We start from the raw sequence: 17,071 nt of genomic DNA on the forward strand, positions 1-17,071 counted from the left end.
CCCCATATTACCAGTGCGGGACAGAGGTTATGAAATTCTATTGAGCTGATATGATTGTAAAAGTTGGCCATTTGTCTTCATGTATCCTTGACACTGACAACAGTTACCAGTTAAGAATGGTATCTAAACTGTCTACATCCAATGACTGGGGCCCATCAGTCCCTACAAAAGGGATGTCATGCAATTGGACTCAATGGGCATAATGGGTATAATCAATATATCTGAGGGCAAGGGAACATCATGGAGACAGACAATTTCATCTCCATGAGAAACACAAGCACATACTTGTAGAATGTCTAATTGTTCAGTCTTTAAAGCTGTACATATGATATCTGAAAATAGAAATCATATCATACTAGTGTCATTGTTTGTCCCTTGAATCTGCCACTAAAACATACCTTCTATAGGAGGGGATTGAGAACTAGTTGTACAGGGTTATATCTGTTTGTTCCATGCAACATCTGAGTTGATTAATTGGCCCAATATTTTCATAGACTTTAAAATAAAGTATTCAGTTTAGAGTGATTAACACAATGCTTAGCATATGTATATATTTTCCCTGACTGTAGCTAGGTTTCGATCCAATTGGCGACAGATTGTCATGATAATATCCTAAAATCCGCATACAAACGATTTGAGCATTTTCCCACCAGAGAAGTGTGTCCGTCAAATGGACTTGTTTTGCAGATAAAAGTTTGTGTGTGATGATGTAGGCCACATAAAATGACCTTTTGCGGTAAAATTCCCATGTGCCAAATTTTAAAAAACTCAAATGGGTTTCCATCCCATTTTCAACTCTTCTGATGGTTCTCACAAAAAAAAGTGCATTATATAGTGAGCGCCCACTCTCTTATTGGCACGTGCGCTCTAGGCGACAGCTTGCAGATACAGTGCAGATGGCCTATGATGAGATCATTATGGACAAAAAAGCTAGTTTATTTTTATTTGTCAAACGGCAGCCAAGCATGGGTGTGTCAAGTCAAATCGAAATCAAATGAAAGTTTATTTGTCACATGACATAATACAACAGGTATAAACCATACAGTGAATATTTTATATTTATACTTACACGCTCTTCCTCAACAATGCAGGGTTCAGTATATGAGGTATTGTGTGTGTGTGTGTGTGTGTGTGTTAAAGGTATTACATTTTATGTGGGGTATTATCGTATAACAATTTTTCTCTTTTAGCATGTGATGTCTAGGGAAATAAACGTTTCATTGGTCAGGTGTATGCACAGTCGTCCTGGACAATACAGTGAGTGGCGAGGAGGAGCTTCACAGACCTGAAGTAATTTAGCCATTCATTGTTGCCATTGCGATCTGTAGATTGTTATTTTATAGAGTTATAGTGTCAATTAACTCGTAATATTCCTGGATTACTCATTATATTAATAAACTCTGATTTAATCAACAAATATGATAGGCAGTTGAAAATGTTTTAATGGTACAACAGTGTCACAGGAGGTTGGTGGCACCTTAATTGGTGAGAACTGGCTTGTGTTAATCCCTGGAGCGGAATTAGTGGAATGACATCAAATACATGTTTTCCAGGTGTTTGATGCTATTCCATGTGCTCCATTCCGGGCATTATTATGAGCAGTTCTCCCCTCCGCAGCCTCCTGTGATTACAATGTACATATCTGCCTGTGCTGGCAAAATCCCTACATATCCTATTGAACCAAGCATGGAGAGATTTTCTGTTGTCACAGTTTCAAAACCAGTCAGAAACGTCCAGTAAATGCAGCGTTCATGTGCTAGTCGGACCTACGATATTTGCTAACAGCTAACTGGTTTCACGCGGCACGTGAATAACCACAACCAGTTAGCAAGTCTACAATGTCCGAGTTTCTTAGTTCCGACTAGTACATGAACGCGGCATACCCCTACGCCAATGACGCCGGTGGAACTGATGCCGCGTTCACAACAACTGGAAACTCAGAAAATACGAGATCAAATCACGACGTCAGTAAAAGTGGCAAGAGTTGGATGGCCGTTAAAATCTATTTTCCCAGTCGGATGTCGTTTTTTCGAGTTACCAAATGGATTGAACGCACGGAAGTCAGAGATTTTCGAGTTCCCCGTTGTTTTGAACGCGGCAAATTATATCCTTCGCCACGCCACGGTGGTTTTATGTCAGACATGTCGAACCATGAGTATTCAACAAAACAATACATACTTTAAACTTAATTCCAGCGAATTTCTTAGTTAAATGATTGTATAACTAGCAAAGGAGTTTTGAAGTTGAGGGTGTAGTATTTGGCAATGGGGAGTACCCAACTAGTTTAGGTTTAGCCATAGAAAACCGGAGAAAACGAGCTCACGATACAGTTATAATGCCCTGATATTAGGAACTGGTGGCGAAAAGTTTGATTAAAGAATTCAGAGACTGAAACAAATAAATCAGATGACGTATGTTTAAGGACAGCAGATCGACATACAATCCTGAAGTCAGCTGTAACCGTCGATAGTAAAATAAAGTTTAAAACGATATTTGAGTGACCCTGAATACATCCAATGAATGGTGACTCCTCATCACTATCTATGATCAAGGCCCGGCCATTGATAGTGATGTTGATGGTTAATGTAGTCCATTACGCGTTGTCCTTCATCCATTGTCTCGCAAAAAAACTACAGTTACAGTGTCGGTGCTAGAGTGGCACGCACGGTGGCGTGGGGCCCGAAATATTGTAGTTTTAAAGGGAAACCAAGGTTGTTGAGGTTCGTGGTGGGAGTAGCAGGATCTGGGGTATGTAAATAGTGATTTTCATTATCTTTTTTTTTTTTTTTTTTACAGATACAATGTTGTGGACGTTTAACGAGCATGTGTAAAAACGTACTGTTCTTTTCAAAAGCTAACTAGCATAAAATAGCTTGGTGGGTCAAAACTAGCCAGCCAGGCAATATAGCCCCTCTTTTGTTCGATTGTCAGCCGGTAGCCAGCTAGCGGTCTAACTAGCTAATTGCTGTGTGGAAATTTGAGAAAAATGGCCACCTAACCGTTGTGCCATCTGAAACAATCTGGCTGTCTGAACACATTTTACTTGTACTACCGCTCTAAAGTGTACCGGTGTCTTGTTAGCAGCACTGAATGTTGGCTAGCTAACAACTAGTTGGCCGTTGGTTAGCTTAGCTAGCGTGTGTTAGTCCATACACAATCAGTTTGAGATGTCGTTAGCTAGGAGGAAAGACGCACTGGGATAAAATGCACGAGATAGCTACCCAGTTTACCTGTCACATTTGCAGGCTAAAATGTAAACAATTTTAGAATATAGCTGTAATTAGCTAGCTAACACAGCCGGTGTTCTGACAATCTGCTGATGGTGAGTTGATAATCCATGCCAGCCACTGTTCAACAATGCATCATACATACATCAATTGTAGGTACCCCAAACCTTTTTGCTTGCTGCAGGTGGACCTCAAATAAACTACCACTAGTTAGCTTGATAGAGAGAGGCCCTACCCTTACAAAGTCAGATGCTGCAGTGGAGGGGTTGATCATTGTGAGACTTGAGAAGAGATAGCCAGTTAAATGGGGAAATTGATCAAGCCTAGACAGGAAATAGGCCTAAACTGGCTTAGTATCATCAACCTGTATCTGTTCCCTGTGTAATTGTATAAGGAAACAATTGTCTCTCATTTGAGATGTGTTCACTGCCCAGCCCCCAAGATTGTAGGAAAACCTATTGCATACATCTTCACCTGTTATTTCTCAACGTGGTTATGGAAAACAAGAGCTTGTTTTATTTGGAGCATTACAGTGGGATTTCCTCTGAAAAGGTCATTTTTAGTTCATTCTAGTCTGAGCAAAGGTCAGAGTTCTAAACTGCACACTGTGCAAAATCACCATTTTATGATGGCCTCTGCTTTTGGCCATTGAATTATCCTCATTCAACACACTCATTTGACCAATTACCTGTTGTCAGATTGTTTGTCTTCTGTAGGTAGGCCAACCTTTGTGAAAAATGCTTATTTTATTGTTTGTTCGTAGGCCTAGGCTTATTTTTAATTGTTTGTTCGTAGGCCTGGACTATCTGATTTTAGAATTCCTGAGGTGCCTGATTTTATTTATTTTAATGAAGGAATCTCAAAAAGTCAAGTCACCCTACTGAAAAATTAAACTAAATGCTAATCTTTGTCTCTTTCTTTCCTCCCTCTCTCTCTTCTCCCCTCCACCTCACATTTTACCTTTTCGTTCAACTCTCTTTCTTCCTGCTCTGTGGTAAAGACAGCTGCTGGTTGCAGGCACCGAGCGGTGCAACAGAAGCAGTGTGCCGTCCCCCTGTCCTACTCTCATGCCCCCCCTCCATGTATGTCCTCTCTGCCTGTTAGTGTCCCCATCTGGTCCCCTCATTGTCTCGCTACCTTCTCCAGCCTAACGCCCTCCTTTCCCTCATGCTTTGGACAAAGCCGGCATACTGCCAGCCCAATGACTGCCTGGATCGTCCTGCCTGTCAGCCTCTCTGCCTTCTCCATCACAGGGATATGGATAGTGTGAGTCCTGGCGCCCAAGCATGTATCACAAAGTGATTGAAAGAGAAATATTCATAAGAAATTCATGATTTTGGGTTTGAATCATTGTTGATTTGTGTTTGTTTTTCCCCCACAGCTACGCCATGGCTGTGATGAACCATCACGTTTGTCCAGTGGAGAACTGGTGAGTGCTTCACTGAGAGTTTCATTAAAAGCAGTAGTAGTAAAGAAGACCGAGTTTTGTCTTTGGATTTATAGCCTACATTAACTTGATATACTGCAGTATATCACCTGCTTGAAAAGAATAATAGCTAATTTAATTGTTTTTCTGTCTTACCTGCAGGTCGTACAATGTTACATGTACAGAGGAGATAGCCAGGCCAGGCTTCCCAAAGACATGCTGCACCATACAGGATATCCCCCTCATCAGGTGTTACATTCATTTATTCTCTCTCTCTCTCTCTCTCTCTCTCTCTCTTTGCGCCTTCTGTCTTTCAATTACATTTCAATTTACAGTTTTTTTTGCATGGGGAACATATGTTTACATTGCTAAAGTGAAATATGTAATAAACGGACCGGGAGGTCCGTGGGGAGATGCACAATTGGCCTAGCGCCGTCCAGGTTAGGAAGGGGTTGGCCGGTAGGGATATCCTTGTCCCATCGCGCACCAGCGACTCCTGTGGTGGGCCGGGCGACGTGCTCGCTAACCAAGGTTGCCAGGTGCACGGTGTTTCCTTGGTGCGGCTGGCTTCCGGGTTGGATGCGCACTGTGTTAAGAAGCAGTGCGGCTTGGTTGGGTTGTGTATCGGAGGACGCATGACTTTCAACCTTCGTCTCTCCCGAGCCCGTACGGGAGTTGTAGCGATGAGACAAGATAGTAGCTACTAAAACAATTGGATACCATGAAATTGGAGAGAAAAACGGGGTAAAATAAAAAATAAATACAAAATTAACAGTAAACATTACACACACAAAAGTTCCAAAAGAATAAAGACATTTCAAATGTCATATTATGTGAAAATAGTTCAAGTACAAAATGCTAAATAAATAAACATAAATATGGGTTGTATTTACAATGGTATTTACAACAATAAGATGACTGATGCATTAATCTACAAAGTCTTAGCCTTGTAACCAGACGAGAAGGGAAATAGTAACAACCTTGTAATAAACCAGTGACAGGAAGGCCTTTTCCTAACATTTGAATCATGGGCATATATAGGCCTAGTCAATGTCATTCAATGAATTAAGTCTAGTGAGTGGATTTCTAATTAGTTTTGGGTGACATGTTGTTTCCTCCCTCATCTTGTGTCTTGTACAGTAAATGTGGCTCCTTCCCCCCTGAGAGCTGCCTGTTCAGTCTGATCGGAAATGTTGGAGCCTTCATGGGTAAGTAAGGCCTCTTCTCCATTCCAAATGGCATCCATAGGGCTCTGGTTAAAAGTAGTGCACTATGTAGGGAACAATAGGGTGCCATTTGGGACGCAGACCTCTTCTCCCATCACTCCACAGCCCACTCACTCACACTGACAATAAGCTGTGTCCTTTGTCTCACTCATCACTGATGTAGTGAAGAGCAAACTCAGTTTACGCACCTTTTTTATTTTGTGAAAAATGTTTAGTGTTTAAAGCTGAAATCCTTAATGTTGGAACTGCCATGTCCACTTGCGATATTACAACAACAAAGAAGTTACTGCAAACAATAACAAAATATGTCTCTCCTTCTGACATTATTGCACGCACGATAGAGCAGCAGATTGTGAATTTTCTTACCACATTGGCCGATGCTCCTCCCATCCGCTTCGTAAACAAAAACAATAACAACGTCCGTTTGGTGGACAGTGGCGCTGTTAATTTATCATTGAATCACAGCCTACTTCACCAAACGGGTGATTTAACAAGCTCATTCCCGAAACAAGCACTGTCGTTGCACCAATGTGTACCTAACCATAAACATCAACGCTTTTCTTACAATCAACACACAAGTATATATTTTTAAACCTGCATATTTAGTTCATATTGCCTGCTAACATGAATTTCTTAACTAGGGAAATTGTGTCCATTCTCTTGCGTTCTGTGCAACAGAGTCAGGGTACATGCAGCAGTTTGGGCCACCTGGCTCGTTGCGAACGGTGTCCTAACAAAGACAGCCAACTTCGCCAAACGTGGGATGATTTAACAAAAGTGCATTTGCGAAAAAAGCACAATCATTGGACGACTGTACCTAACCATAAATATCAATGCCTTTCTTAAAATCAATACACAGAAGTATATATTTTTTTAACCTGTATATTTAGTTAAAATAAATTCATGTTAGCAGGCAATATTAACTAGGAAAATTGTGTTACTTCTCTTGCGTTCATTGCACGCAGAGTCAGGATATATGGATATATGCAGCAGCTAATTTGCCAGAATTTTACATAATTATGACATAACATTGAAGTTTGCAACAGCAATATTTAGACTTATGGATGCCACCCATTTGATAAAATATGTAACCGTTCCGTATTTCACTGAAAGAATAAACATTTTGTTTTCGAAATGATAGTTTTCGGATTGACCATATTAATGACCTAAGGCTCCTATTTATGTGTGTTATTATATTATAATTAAGTCTATGATTTGATGGCCCAGTCTGACTGAGCGGTGGTAGGCAGCAGCAGGCTCGTAAGCATTCATTCAAACAGCACTTTCCTGTGTTTGCCAGCAGCTCTTCGCAATGCTTAAAGCATTGCGCTGTTTATGACTTCAAGCCTATCAACTCTCGAGATTAGGCTGGCAATACTAAAGTACCTATTAGAACATCCAATAGTCAAAGGTATATGAAATAGTCCTATAATAACTACAACCTAAAAGTTCTTACCTGGGAATATTGAAGACTCATGTTAAAAGGAACCACCAGCTTTCACATGTTCTCATGTTCTGAGCAAGGAACTTAAACGTTAGTTTTTTTACATGGCACATATTGCACTTTTACTTTCTTCTCCAACACTTTTTTTTTGCATTATTTACACCAAATTGAACATGTTTCATTATTTATTTGAGACTAAATTGATTTTATTGAGTTAAAATAAGTGTTCATTCAGTATTGTTGTAATTGTCATTATTACATATAAATAAATAAATTAAAATTGCCTGATTAATCGGTATCAGCTTTTTTTTGGTACTCCTATAATCGGTATCGGCGTTGAAAAATCGGTCGACCTTTAGTATTTTGTTGCCTTACAACCTGGAATTAAAATAGTTTTTTGGGGGTATGCAATCATTTGATTTACACAACATGCCTACCACTTTGAAGATGCAAAATATTTTTTTATTGTGAAACAAACAAGAAATAAGACAAACTGAAAACTTGAGCATGTATAAACTATTCACCCCCCTAAAGTTAATACTTTGTAGAGCCTCCTTTTTCAGCAATTACAGTTGCAAGTCTCTTGGGGTATGTCTCTATAAGCTTGGCACATCTAGACACTTTTTTGCCCATTCTCTAAGGCAACTCCTCCAGCTCCTTCAAGTTGGATGATCTTTTTAATCATACCACCGATTCTCAATTGGATTGAGGTCTGGGCTTTGACAAAGCCATTCCAAGACATTTAAATGTTTTCCCTTAAACCACTCGAGTGTTGCTTTAGCGTTATGCTTAGGGTCATTGTTCTGCTGGAAGGTGAACCTCCATCCCTGTCTCAAATCTCTTGAAGACTGAAACAGGTTTCCCTCAAGAATTTCCCTGTATTTAGCGCCATCCATCATTCCTTCAATTCTGACTAGTTTCCCAGTCCCTGACGATGAAAAACATACCCACAGCATGATGCTGCTACCACCCTGCTTCACTGTGTGGATGATGTTTTCAGGGTGATGAGAGGTGTTGGGTTTGTGTCAGACATAGCGTTTTCCTTGATGGCCAAAAAGCTCAATTTTAGTCACATCTAACCAGGTTACCTTCTTCCATATGTTTGGGGAGTCTCCCACATGCCTTTTGGCGAACACCAACCGTGTTTGCTTATTTTGATCTTTAAGCAATGGCTTTTTTCTAGACACTCTTCTGTAAAGCCAGCTCTGTGTATTTTATGGCTTAAAGTGGTCCTATGGACAGATACTCCAATCTCCGCTGTGGAGCTTTGGAGCCCCTTCAAGGTTACCTTTGGTCTCTTTGTTGCCTCTGATTAATGCCCTCCTTGCCTGGTCTGTGAGTTTTGGTGGGTGGCCCTCTCTTGGCAGGTTTGTTGTGGTGCCATATTCTTTCCATTTTTTAAATAATGGATTTAATGGTGCTCCGTGAGATGTTCAAAGTTTCTGATATTTTTTTTATAATCCAACCCTGATCTGTACTTCTCCACAACTTTGTCCCTGACCTGGTTGGAGAGCTTGGTCTCCATGGTGCCGCTTGCTTTGTGTTGCAGACTCTGGGGCCTTTCAGAACAGATGTGTATATATACTGAGATCATGTGACACTTAGATTGCACACAAGTGCACTTTATTTAACTAATTATGTAACTTCTAAAGGTAATTGGTTGCACCGGATCTTATTTAGGGGCTTCATAGCAAAGGGGGTGAATACATATGCATGCACCACTTTTCCGATTTTTATCGTTTAGAAATTCTTGCCCATTTTACTTCACCAATTTGGACTATTTTGTGTATGTCCATTACATGAAATCCAAATAAAAATCTATTTAAATTACAGGTTGTAATGCAACAATATAGGAAAAATGCCAAGGGGGGTGAATACTTTCGCAAGGCACACATATATACGAGTGTGTATGTTAGCCATTAGTTAGCAGCACGTGCAGAAGGGCTTCAAATAGGCTCTGAGATCAATAATGGATGTGGCCTTTCCTCCACTCCTCCCCCTCATCATCCATCACCTTCCTCCATTACTTCCTTTTCTGTCTTATTTATCACCACTCACTCTGACCCCTTTTCCCTGTGCTCCTCTTCACCTACCTCTCTGCCCTCCCCCTCTCTCACCATCCCTTCTTTCTCTACTCCTTCCTGCTCCTATCTCTCTTTCGCTCTCTCTGTCTCTCCAGTGGTGATGGTGTGCCTTCTGCGCTATGCCCAGGTGATTGAGCACAGCCACCGTTGCTGGATTAACACCAGCGCTCTGGTGTCTGGCTGCACCAACGCTCTAGGACTGGTCATGGTGGGCAACTTCCAGGTAATTCTTCTCACTTCATTACTCTACGTAAAGGCTGATTCCATGGGTGTGTCCAAAATGGTCCCATATCTGTCACTCTTGGCTCGAGCGACAATTACTAAGTGGTGGTGGGTTATATAGTCTATATTTTCCTCATTTGTTATCTCAACTTGGTGATTGCCTGTGTTTTCTAACATGTCTCCATAAGTTAAAAACAAGGGGTATGGGCAGATGTGGGTGGCCATGTGCATCGGAGTGGGAGGGTTCAGGGGGACGTCAATGGGATTTGGGTATTCGGAGTGGGATCACCTGTGCATTAAATGTATGTTTTCAATCACAGTAAAAAAAATGCATGAATAGATAAATACGATTGTTCCCTCCTTGGGCAGGTTGACCATGCCAAGTCTCTCCACTACGTTGGCGCGGGCGTGACGTTCCCCGCCGGTCTGCTCTTTGTGTGCCTGCAGTGTGTGCTCACCTACCGGGTGGCCGTCACTGCCCTTGACTACTGGATGGCACACGTACGTGTGGCGCTGGCCGCAGGAGCCCTCGTCTCACTGGTCCTCAGTATCCTTTTTTGACTCACTGGGATTGGTTAAGGGAAGGGTTGAGCGGCTGGGATGAGGGAAAGGGGTGGGGGCTGGGCATTAAACTGGTCGTGTTATTGGTCCTGATGGACTCCACCAGTTAGTATAAGGTGACTGATAATTTATCCTTAGCGTTATTTAATTTCAATCAGTCACAGTTAAAGATGGAATCCGCAGTAGGGGGAAACTGCGCCACTGGCCGCCCTACCACAGTTCAAATAGTTTCTGTTTTCGAGCTGAGGAGCGTAAAATTGCTGTATATATTGTGCTCTTCCATCGCGCAACGCTGTCTGAGGGGAATAAACAGTGTTTGTTGTTTGCAGTAACTTTGTTGTTGTATCACAAACGGACAACATTAACATTTAAGGATTCCAGTGTTAATGTGGAATGTAGTATTGTCATTTCTCTTCTGTAATGAAACCCTGTAATGGCTAGTCTGTGATACCACCAAACACTAGTGGGCCCCATGTGCTTCATATATATTTAGTAAGTCATAAATATGTTCTTCTTCTTGAACTGCACTGTTGATTAAGGGCTTGTAAGTAAGCATTTCACGGTAAAGTCTACGCTTGTTGTATTCAGTGCATGTGGCAAATAATGTTTGATTTTATGTTAATTCTCCTAACCTTCTACAAAAAGTAAACTCTGATGTTAATTTGACAAAAGCTGGATCCCTTCCAGCCATTACCAGTAGCTAGGGTTCTTAAAACATGATGACTCCTCAGAATTGTGAGAAGTTCTCAGGGACAAGGCTGATCATCCTCCTGCTGGAACTAAGTAGGGGTGAAGACTGCCTGGCAGGCTCAGCCATACTCTGAAGCTCTCATTAACATATTGATGGATGAAGAAGCATATTGATATATCCCTGCCTAAATATTTCCACAGCAACAGTACTGCACTCTGTGAACCGTGCACTCATTATTGACCATAGCATACTTTGCGTCCCAAATGGCATCCTATTCCATTTAAAGTAGTGCACTATATAGGGAATAGAGTGCCATTTGGGATGTAAGCATAGATTTCTTAATGTTGCCCTTCCTCCTCCATCGATGTGGCTGTTGTTTCTCCTTAACCGTCTTTCCCCAGGTGGTATTTTCTTCATTCACGAGAGCTTTGTCCTCCAGCATGCGGCGGCCATCTGCGAGTGGGTCTTCACCGTGGACATCCTGGTTTTTTATGGCACCTTCACCTATGAGTTTGGCACAGTCACCAATGACACCATGATGGTCGGCCTGCAGCAGACCCACCACCACTCGGGGGTCATGATGGGCGGCGCGGCCGGGGCCATGACGCTGGGCATGGGAGCCAAGGGCCTCAAGTCCCCTGGAGGAAGTAGCACATCCACCCATCTCAACTGCACCCCTGAGAGTATAGCCATGTTGTAGCTTAGTGGGGATCACAGGAGGTCACCATGCTGCTGCAGAGAGGAATCACCACACAGGCAGCGGACGTTAGGGCTCAATGATAGTACTGGCCGCCAGGGGAAGGAGGAAAGACAAGACATTGAAAATCACAAGATATGATTGACACACCGGGTCGGTATTGCTGTATTGGGTTTTCGTGTTGTAATAACCTGTCCGTTTCTCCACTACGGTCTAATTTTCTTTGCTTCATCAGCAGGAAGGAAGACTTACAGGAAGGACAAATATATGGGATGATGAGGGATGATGATGTTCTGAGTGTTTCCAAGATGACAGCTGGCACATGGGCCTCCCAGCACACTGACCCGATGATACCTTTTTTCTTTCTTAAAGATCAGTGTTGTTTGACCGGTCACTGAGGCTTTTGCCAGTGTTCATCCTTGTCATGTCGGGATGGCAGACACAAACGGTTTCTTTTATATGCCAACACAATATTGTTTTTTTTGTGGCACATTTTACAGACTTCCTCTACCTGGTGAATGAGAGAGTAGAGTACGTCGTTGGATCATAGTAAAAAGCATCATAGTAAAAACGATTGAATGTTTGAGAAGTGGAACTATGGATAGTATACTGTTATGTGCATGACAGGTTGTATGCACACGTCTTTTTATTTATCAAATCAAGTATGAATGAACTGTAAAAACGATTTGTGAACTCAGAAACATAATTTGACAAGACAATTTACACATTCTGTGCACAATATCTGCCCAATATCTCAAATAGCTGTCTCAACAGGGCAAGTGATATGAACAACTTTATTTTTGAAATATTGTTTAAAATGATATCTCTGTATGTTTAGTTATTCCCTAGATAACATTTTATAGATGTATGACATGCTATACAGCTAGATGACATGACCTGAGCATCGAATGCTCACACAAACCTGCTGGTCTGTTCTGCCCCTCTGTTACTGGGGCAAACTCTGCGTCTCAATCACTCTTGCTTGATTTGTTTTATATTTCCCATGTTGCCACTGAATTTCCCTCACCTGTTAGCCACTGGTAACATGGCTTATTGTGTTGTTTTTATGAGGTCACCTTTTATTGTTTTCCATCTTTGTTGGTGAATTAATAGCCATTTCATCTGCCAAAGTAAAGTACACTACAGAGTGTGTGTTTGAAGCCTTGCTTTGGAGAGTTTTGAACACATTGCTCTTTGTTATATGTCAAAGTACAACATGTAATTAAATATATGGTTATAAATATGTCAACCCTCTAGGCTACGATCCATTTTAAAAGGTGCAAATATGACTAATTGAACAACAGCTGTCTTATCTGGGGAAAAAATACAGGGGTATCTACTGGTTGGATTCCAGGCTGGTTCCTTGGAAGCCTTATTTGGAGACTGTGGGCAACACAATCTCTGTAAGAAACGTCTCGTCAAAGCCTGTCATTAATGTTCTGAGTCAGATACTGTGTTGAGAACAGTGCTCGTATTTATAAAGCCTCAGAGTCGGAGTCCCCTTTAGTCCACCCCCTGTCCATGTAACCTTGTTCATTATGATAGAAGTGATCTTCGATCAGCACTCCTACTCTGAGATGCTTTATAAATACAGGCCCAGTTGTATTGACAGTAGGGAATAAAGGAGGATGCCTATATAGACCTTGTGCCATTGACCTGATAATGACGAGTGTCTGATGTGTGTCAACAGGTTTTGAGTATTGTTGAGATCCTCTCTGTCATGCCTCTGATGTGGAAATACATGAGGACATTTGTCATTTAGAGTTGAGAGGCTGCATGCATGTACTGTGTGGGCGATGGGGTGCAAAATTGTTAGACTGAAATAGATGTGTATGATATGTAGACCGTGACTTATGAATGACTTATTAAATTGTCTTTCTCATTGCCAAACATCTATAACTGAAATGGTACAGAATAAACCTCTCAACGTTGTGACTGACAACCAACCAAATATACCCCAGGTGAGAGTCACCAGGAAACAAATGTGTTTCTGTAACCAACCAGCGCCACCTTGAGGCCAATGATTGTCTCCACATGGAGAAATCAAATGCAAGTCAGCAGTTTGTATGCTATGCTTTCTCCCTCTCTCTCTCTCTGGCACTTCTTTAGTAGGCCCCAGGGTTGGACTTTGCTACGTTGAAGGGGTTTCAATTCATTGAAACTGTCCCCAGCTGCCCATGGGAACCCCACTGACTGTTATTTAACAACTTTATATGGCCTATATATTCTGTGAAATAAATCTTTTCAATTGTGGGATAATAATCATATACGGTCATTTTCCATGGAAAAATGTCAGTTTAAGTCCGCCCCTGGTTGGCACTTTTAACATTAGTGATCTATGATATCACTTCCACGGTGTTCTCTATTGGGTCATTGTGTTCCTGGTAGAGTATATATTAAACTGTACAGTACAGCCACTGGATGGTTTTTCAGCCAACAAAACTATTTTCAACCGTGTTTTATAGTTTTCTTCATGTCAGCTACCTCTGTGATTGCGAGTGGACTTGATGTTATTCCAGAGAAGATGCATAGATTGTATTTCCTATTCCTATAGCTGGAAAAGATGAGAATCTACACTGGAATGTGATGGGTTGGCTCTGTTGCTATAAAACAGGCCACACAGAAAAGACAAGAAAATGAACGCACACTGGTGGTTTCTGTGTATGTTCACTATGTTCGATCTTTTGGCATTTTCCCCCTTATCCCGTACCAGCCAAAAAGTTTTTTCAAATATTTGATTTCAAATGACCTTATTTTCTGATGTATTTCAGCACACTGTAATTTAGTATCAAGGTTAGACTTCAACAGGCAGCTTTGATGAAAATGTACCTACATGGGATTGGAACTATTCTGTGTAAACATTTGTGTTCTCTTACAGTGGACATGGCCAAAACATGACAAAATGGAATTTCTATACATGATTGTTTTTGTTAAAAAATAAATAAATAGACTCATGCACTCTTTCAAGACGTGCGAGAATTTACAATTCCAGTAGCAGAAGACAGCCTGTATGTAAAATGATGTCTTGAATTCTAAATAACAGCAATGCACATCAAAGATGTAATAGTCATTTTATAATTTTTGAAAACTATGTAAAACGGGTGGTATGGGAGGGAAGTCGATTACCCCCTTCTGTAAATGTGTGATGTCTCTATCATTTAGCTATTTTTCTTTTGTCAGAGATTTATATTCAAATATGAAATAAAATTGATGAATTATAAGCAAATTCTTTGCTCTTCGTATTGTTTATTCGTGGGCAGAAGATGGGTAAATCATGTTAGATTACACAAGCTGAAGGTTTGTTTCGACATGACTGATCTGGGACGAGTCTCAGCTGTATCCCCTCAGAGAAGGGAGTAGGCTGGCTTGGCAGATATTGACTTGGCAGACATTAGCCTACCCACTAAAATGATATTTCCTCAATATTGCATGAATCAACATTTGGCATACCTTTGAGCCCAGAACATCAACTTCTCTCTTCTGCTCCTCTGCTCTAGCCTTGTGAAACCACACTAACTGCAATGTGAGATATTGCAAGATTATTCAGGTTATTTACTATAATTAAACGTATCATGTGCTCTATACAAGACAGCCCTTTGTTGTAGACCGAGAGAAATATGGCAGAACAATTATCACTGCCTTGAAATAGTGTCTGTTCAGTACTGTCCGCATTTCACAGCAACTGTTAATTTTAAGGACTCACTCACAGGACTCAGCAGTTGGAGGGTATTTTGTCATATGCCTACTGAGATACACTCATTGACATGAAGCACAAACCTTGCCAGCCAGGCCAACAACTGAATGCTATACATGCTTTATAACCACCCATTGGACTTGGTCTGTGTGTTAACAATGCTGGGTCATTCAACAAACTATTTAGTATTTGAGGAAATGCGATTGAGTGGACCTGAGATAAACTACAGTTGTGAGATTGGTCCTTAATCTACAATGCCTTTAGAAATTATTAACACCCCTTTACTTTTTCCTAATTTTTTGGAATTAAATAATAATAATAATTTAAATTGAGATTTTATGTCACTGATCTACACACAATACCCCATAATGTCAAAGTGGAATTTGTTTGTAGAATTTTTTATTTAAATTAATACAAAATGTAAAGCTGAAATGTCTTGAGTGAATAAGTATTGGACCCCTTTGTTATGGCAAGCCTATATAAGTTCAGGAGTAAAATGTGCTAAACAAATCGCATAATATTTCGCATGGACTCGTGTTCAATAATAGTGGTTAACACACATTTTTTATGATTACACCATCTCTGTACCTCACACATAAGGTCCCTCAATCAACTAGTGATTAAACCACAAAGGCCAGGGAGGTTTTTCAATGCCTCGCAAAGAAGGGCACCGATTGATAGGTGTAAAAAAATATCCCTTTGAGCATGATGACGTTATTAATTAGTCTTTGGATGGTGTATCAATACAGAGTCACTACAAAGATACAGGCGTCCTTCCTAACACAGTTGCCGGAGAGGAAGGAAAATGCTCAGGGATTTTACCATGAGGCCAATGGTGATTTTAAAACAGTTACAGAGTTTAATGGTTGTGATATGAGAAAACTGAGGATGGATCAACAACATTGTAGTTACTCCAGAATACAAAATTATATATTTTTTTCATTTTACTAGGCAAGTCAGATAAGAACATTAAGAACAAATTCTGAATTTTACAATAACGACCTACCCCGGCCAAACCCTCCCCTAACCCGGACGACACTGGGCCAATTGTGTGCCGCCCTATTGGATAAAGTGAAAAGATGCCTGTACAAAATAAAAAATATTGTATCCTGATTGCTACAAGGCACTTAAATAATACTGCAAAAAATGTGGGATTTTTAAAACCTTTTTGTCCTAAATACAAAGCGTTATGTTTAGGGCAAATCCAACACATCACTGAGTGCCACTCTTCATATTTTCAAGTATCGTGGTGGCTGCATCATGTTATGGGTATGCTTGTCATTGGGAAGGACTAGGGAGTTTTTTTAAATATAAAGAAACGGAATACAGCTATAAGCACAGGCCAAATTCTAGAGGAAAACCTGTTTCATTCTGCTTTCCAACATACACTGGGAGATGAATTCATCTTTAAAGCAGGAAAATAATCTATTACACAAGGCCACAACTACACTGGAGTTGCTTAACAAGATGACATTCAATGTTCTTGAGTGGCATGGTTACAGTTTGGACATAATTCAGTTTGAAAATCTATGGCGAGACTTGAAAATGGCTGTCTAGCAATGATCAACAAATCAACTTGACAGATCTTGAAGAATTTCTAAAAGAATAATGGGAAAATATTGTACAATCCAAGTATGCAAAGCTCTTTGAGACTTTTTGAGGCTCTTTGAGACTCTTTGAGACCCTACAGCTGTAATCACAACCAAAGGTGCTTCTACAAAGAATTGACTCAGGGGTGTTTGCTTATGTAAATGAGATATTTCTGTATTTCATTTTTAATACATTTGCTACATTTTCTA

General features: G+C 40.7%; 1 protein-coding gene across 6 annotated transcripts; it reads left to right on the forward strand.

Moving 5' to 3' along the window:
• The first annotated feature begins 1,866 nt into the window (after positions 1-1,866).
• Positions 1,867-14,804, forward strand: LOC110525877 (transmembrane protein 150A). 6 transcript variants are annotated; one of them, XR_016496646.1, is made up of 9 exons: positions 1,867-2,748; positions 4,228-4,493; positions 4,609-4,656; positions 4,816-4,902; positions 5,794-5,861; positions 9,503-9,630; positions 9,999-10,176; positions 11,283-11,731; positions 11,814-14,804. XR_016496646.1 is itself a non-coding variant. In XM_021606357.3 (8 exons), exons 2-8 carry the CDS (start codon positions 4,312-4,314, stop codon positions 11,579-11,581), a joined length of 990 nt encoding a protein of 329 aa, XP_021462032.1. In that variant the 5' UTR covers positions 1,867-2,748; positions 4,228-4,311; the 3' UTR covers positions 11,582-14,804. The 6 variants fall into 6 exon arrangements, 2 of the variants coding, with proteins under 2 accessions (XP_021462032.1, XP_021462034.1); XR_016496647.1 differs by having other exon boundaries at positions 11,817-14,804; XR_016496649.1 differs by having other exon boundaries at positions 2,633-2,748; positions 4,232-4,493; positions 11,817-14,804.
• Positions 14,805-17,071: the final 2,267 nt, after the last annotated feature.

Source organism: Oncorhynchus mykiss, chromosome 6 (assembly GCF_057628025.1).
Source record: "Oncorhynchus mykiss isolate SJ-2025 chromosome 6, ASM5762802v1, whole genome shotgun sequence".
In the NCBI taxonomy this organism is placed as follows: domain Eukaryota; kingdom Metazoa; phylum Chordata; class Actinopteri; order Salmoniformes; family Salmonidae; genus Oncorhynchus; species Oncorhynchus mykiss.

Excerpts from the sequence above, each read along its gene's own strand:
- LOC110525877 (XM_021606357.3), top strand. The coding sequence starts at position 4,312 with ATGTCCTCTCTGCCTGTTAGTGTCCCCATCTGGTCCCCTCATTGTCTC. Across the intron at positions 4,657-4,815 it reads GTTTGTCCAGTGGAGAACTG|GTCGTACAATGTTACATGTA; the intron begins GTGAGTGCTTCA and ends TCTTACCTGCAG. Across the intron at positions 9,631-9,998 it reads TCATGGTGGGCAACTTCCAG|GTTGACCATGCCAAGTCTCT; the intron begins GTAATTCTTCTC and ends CTCCTTGGGCAG.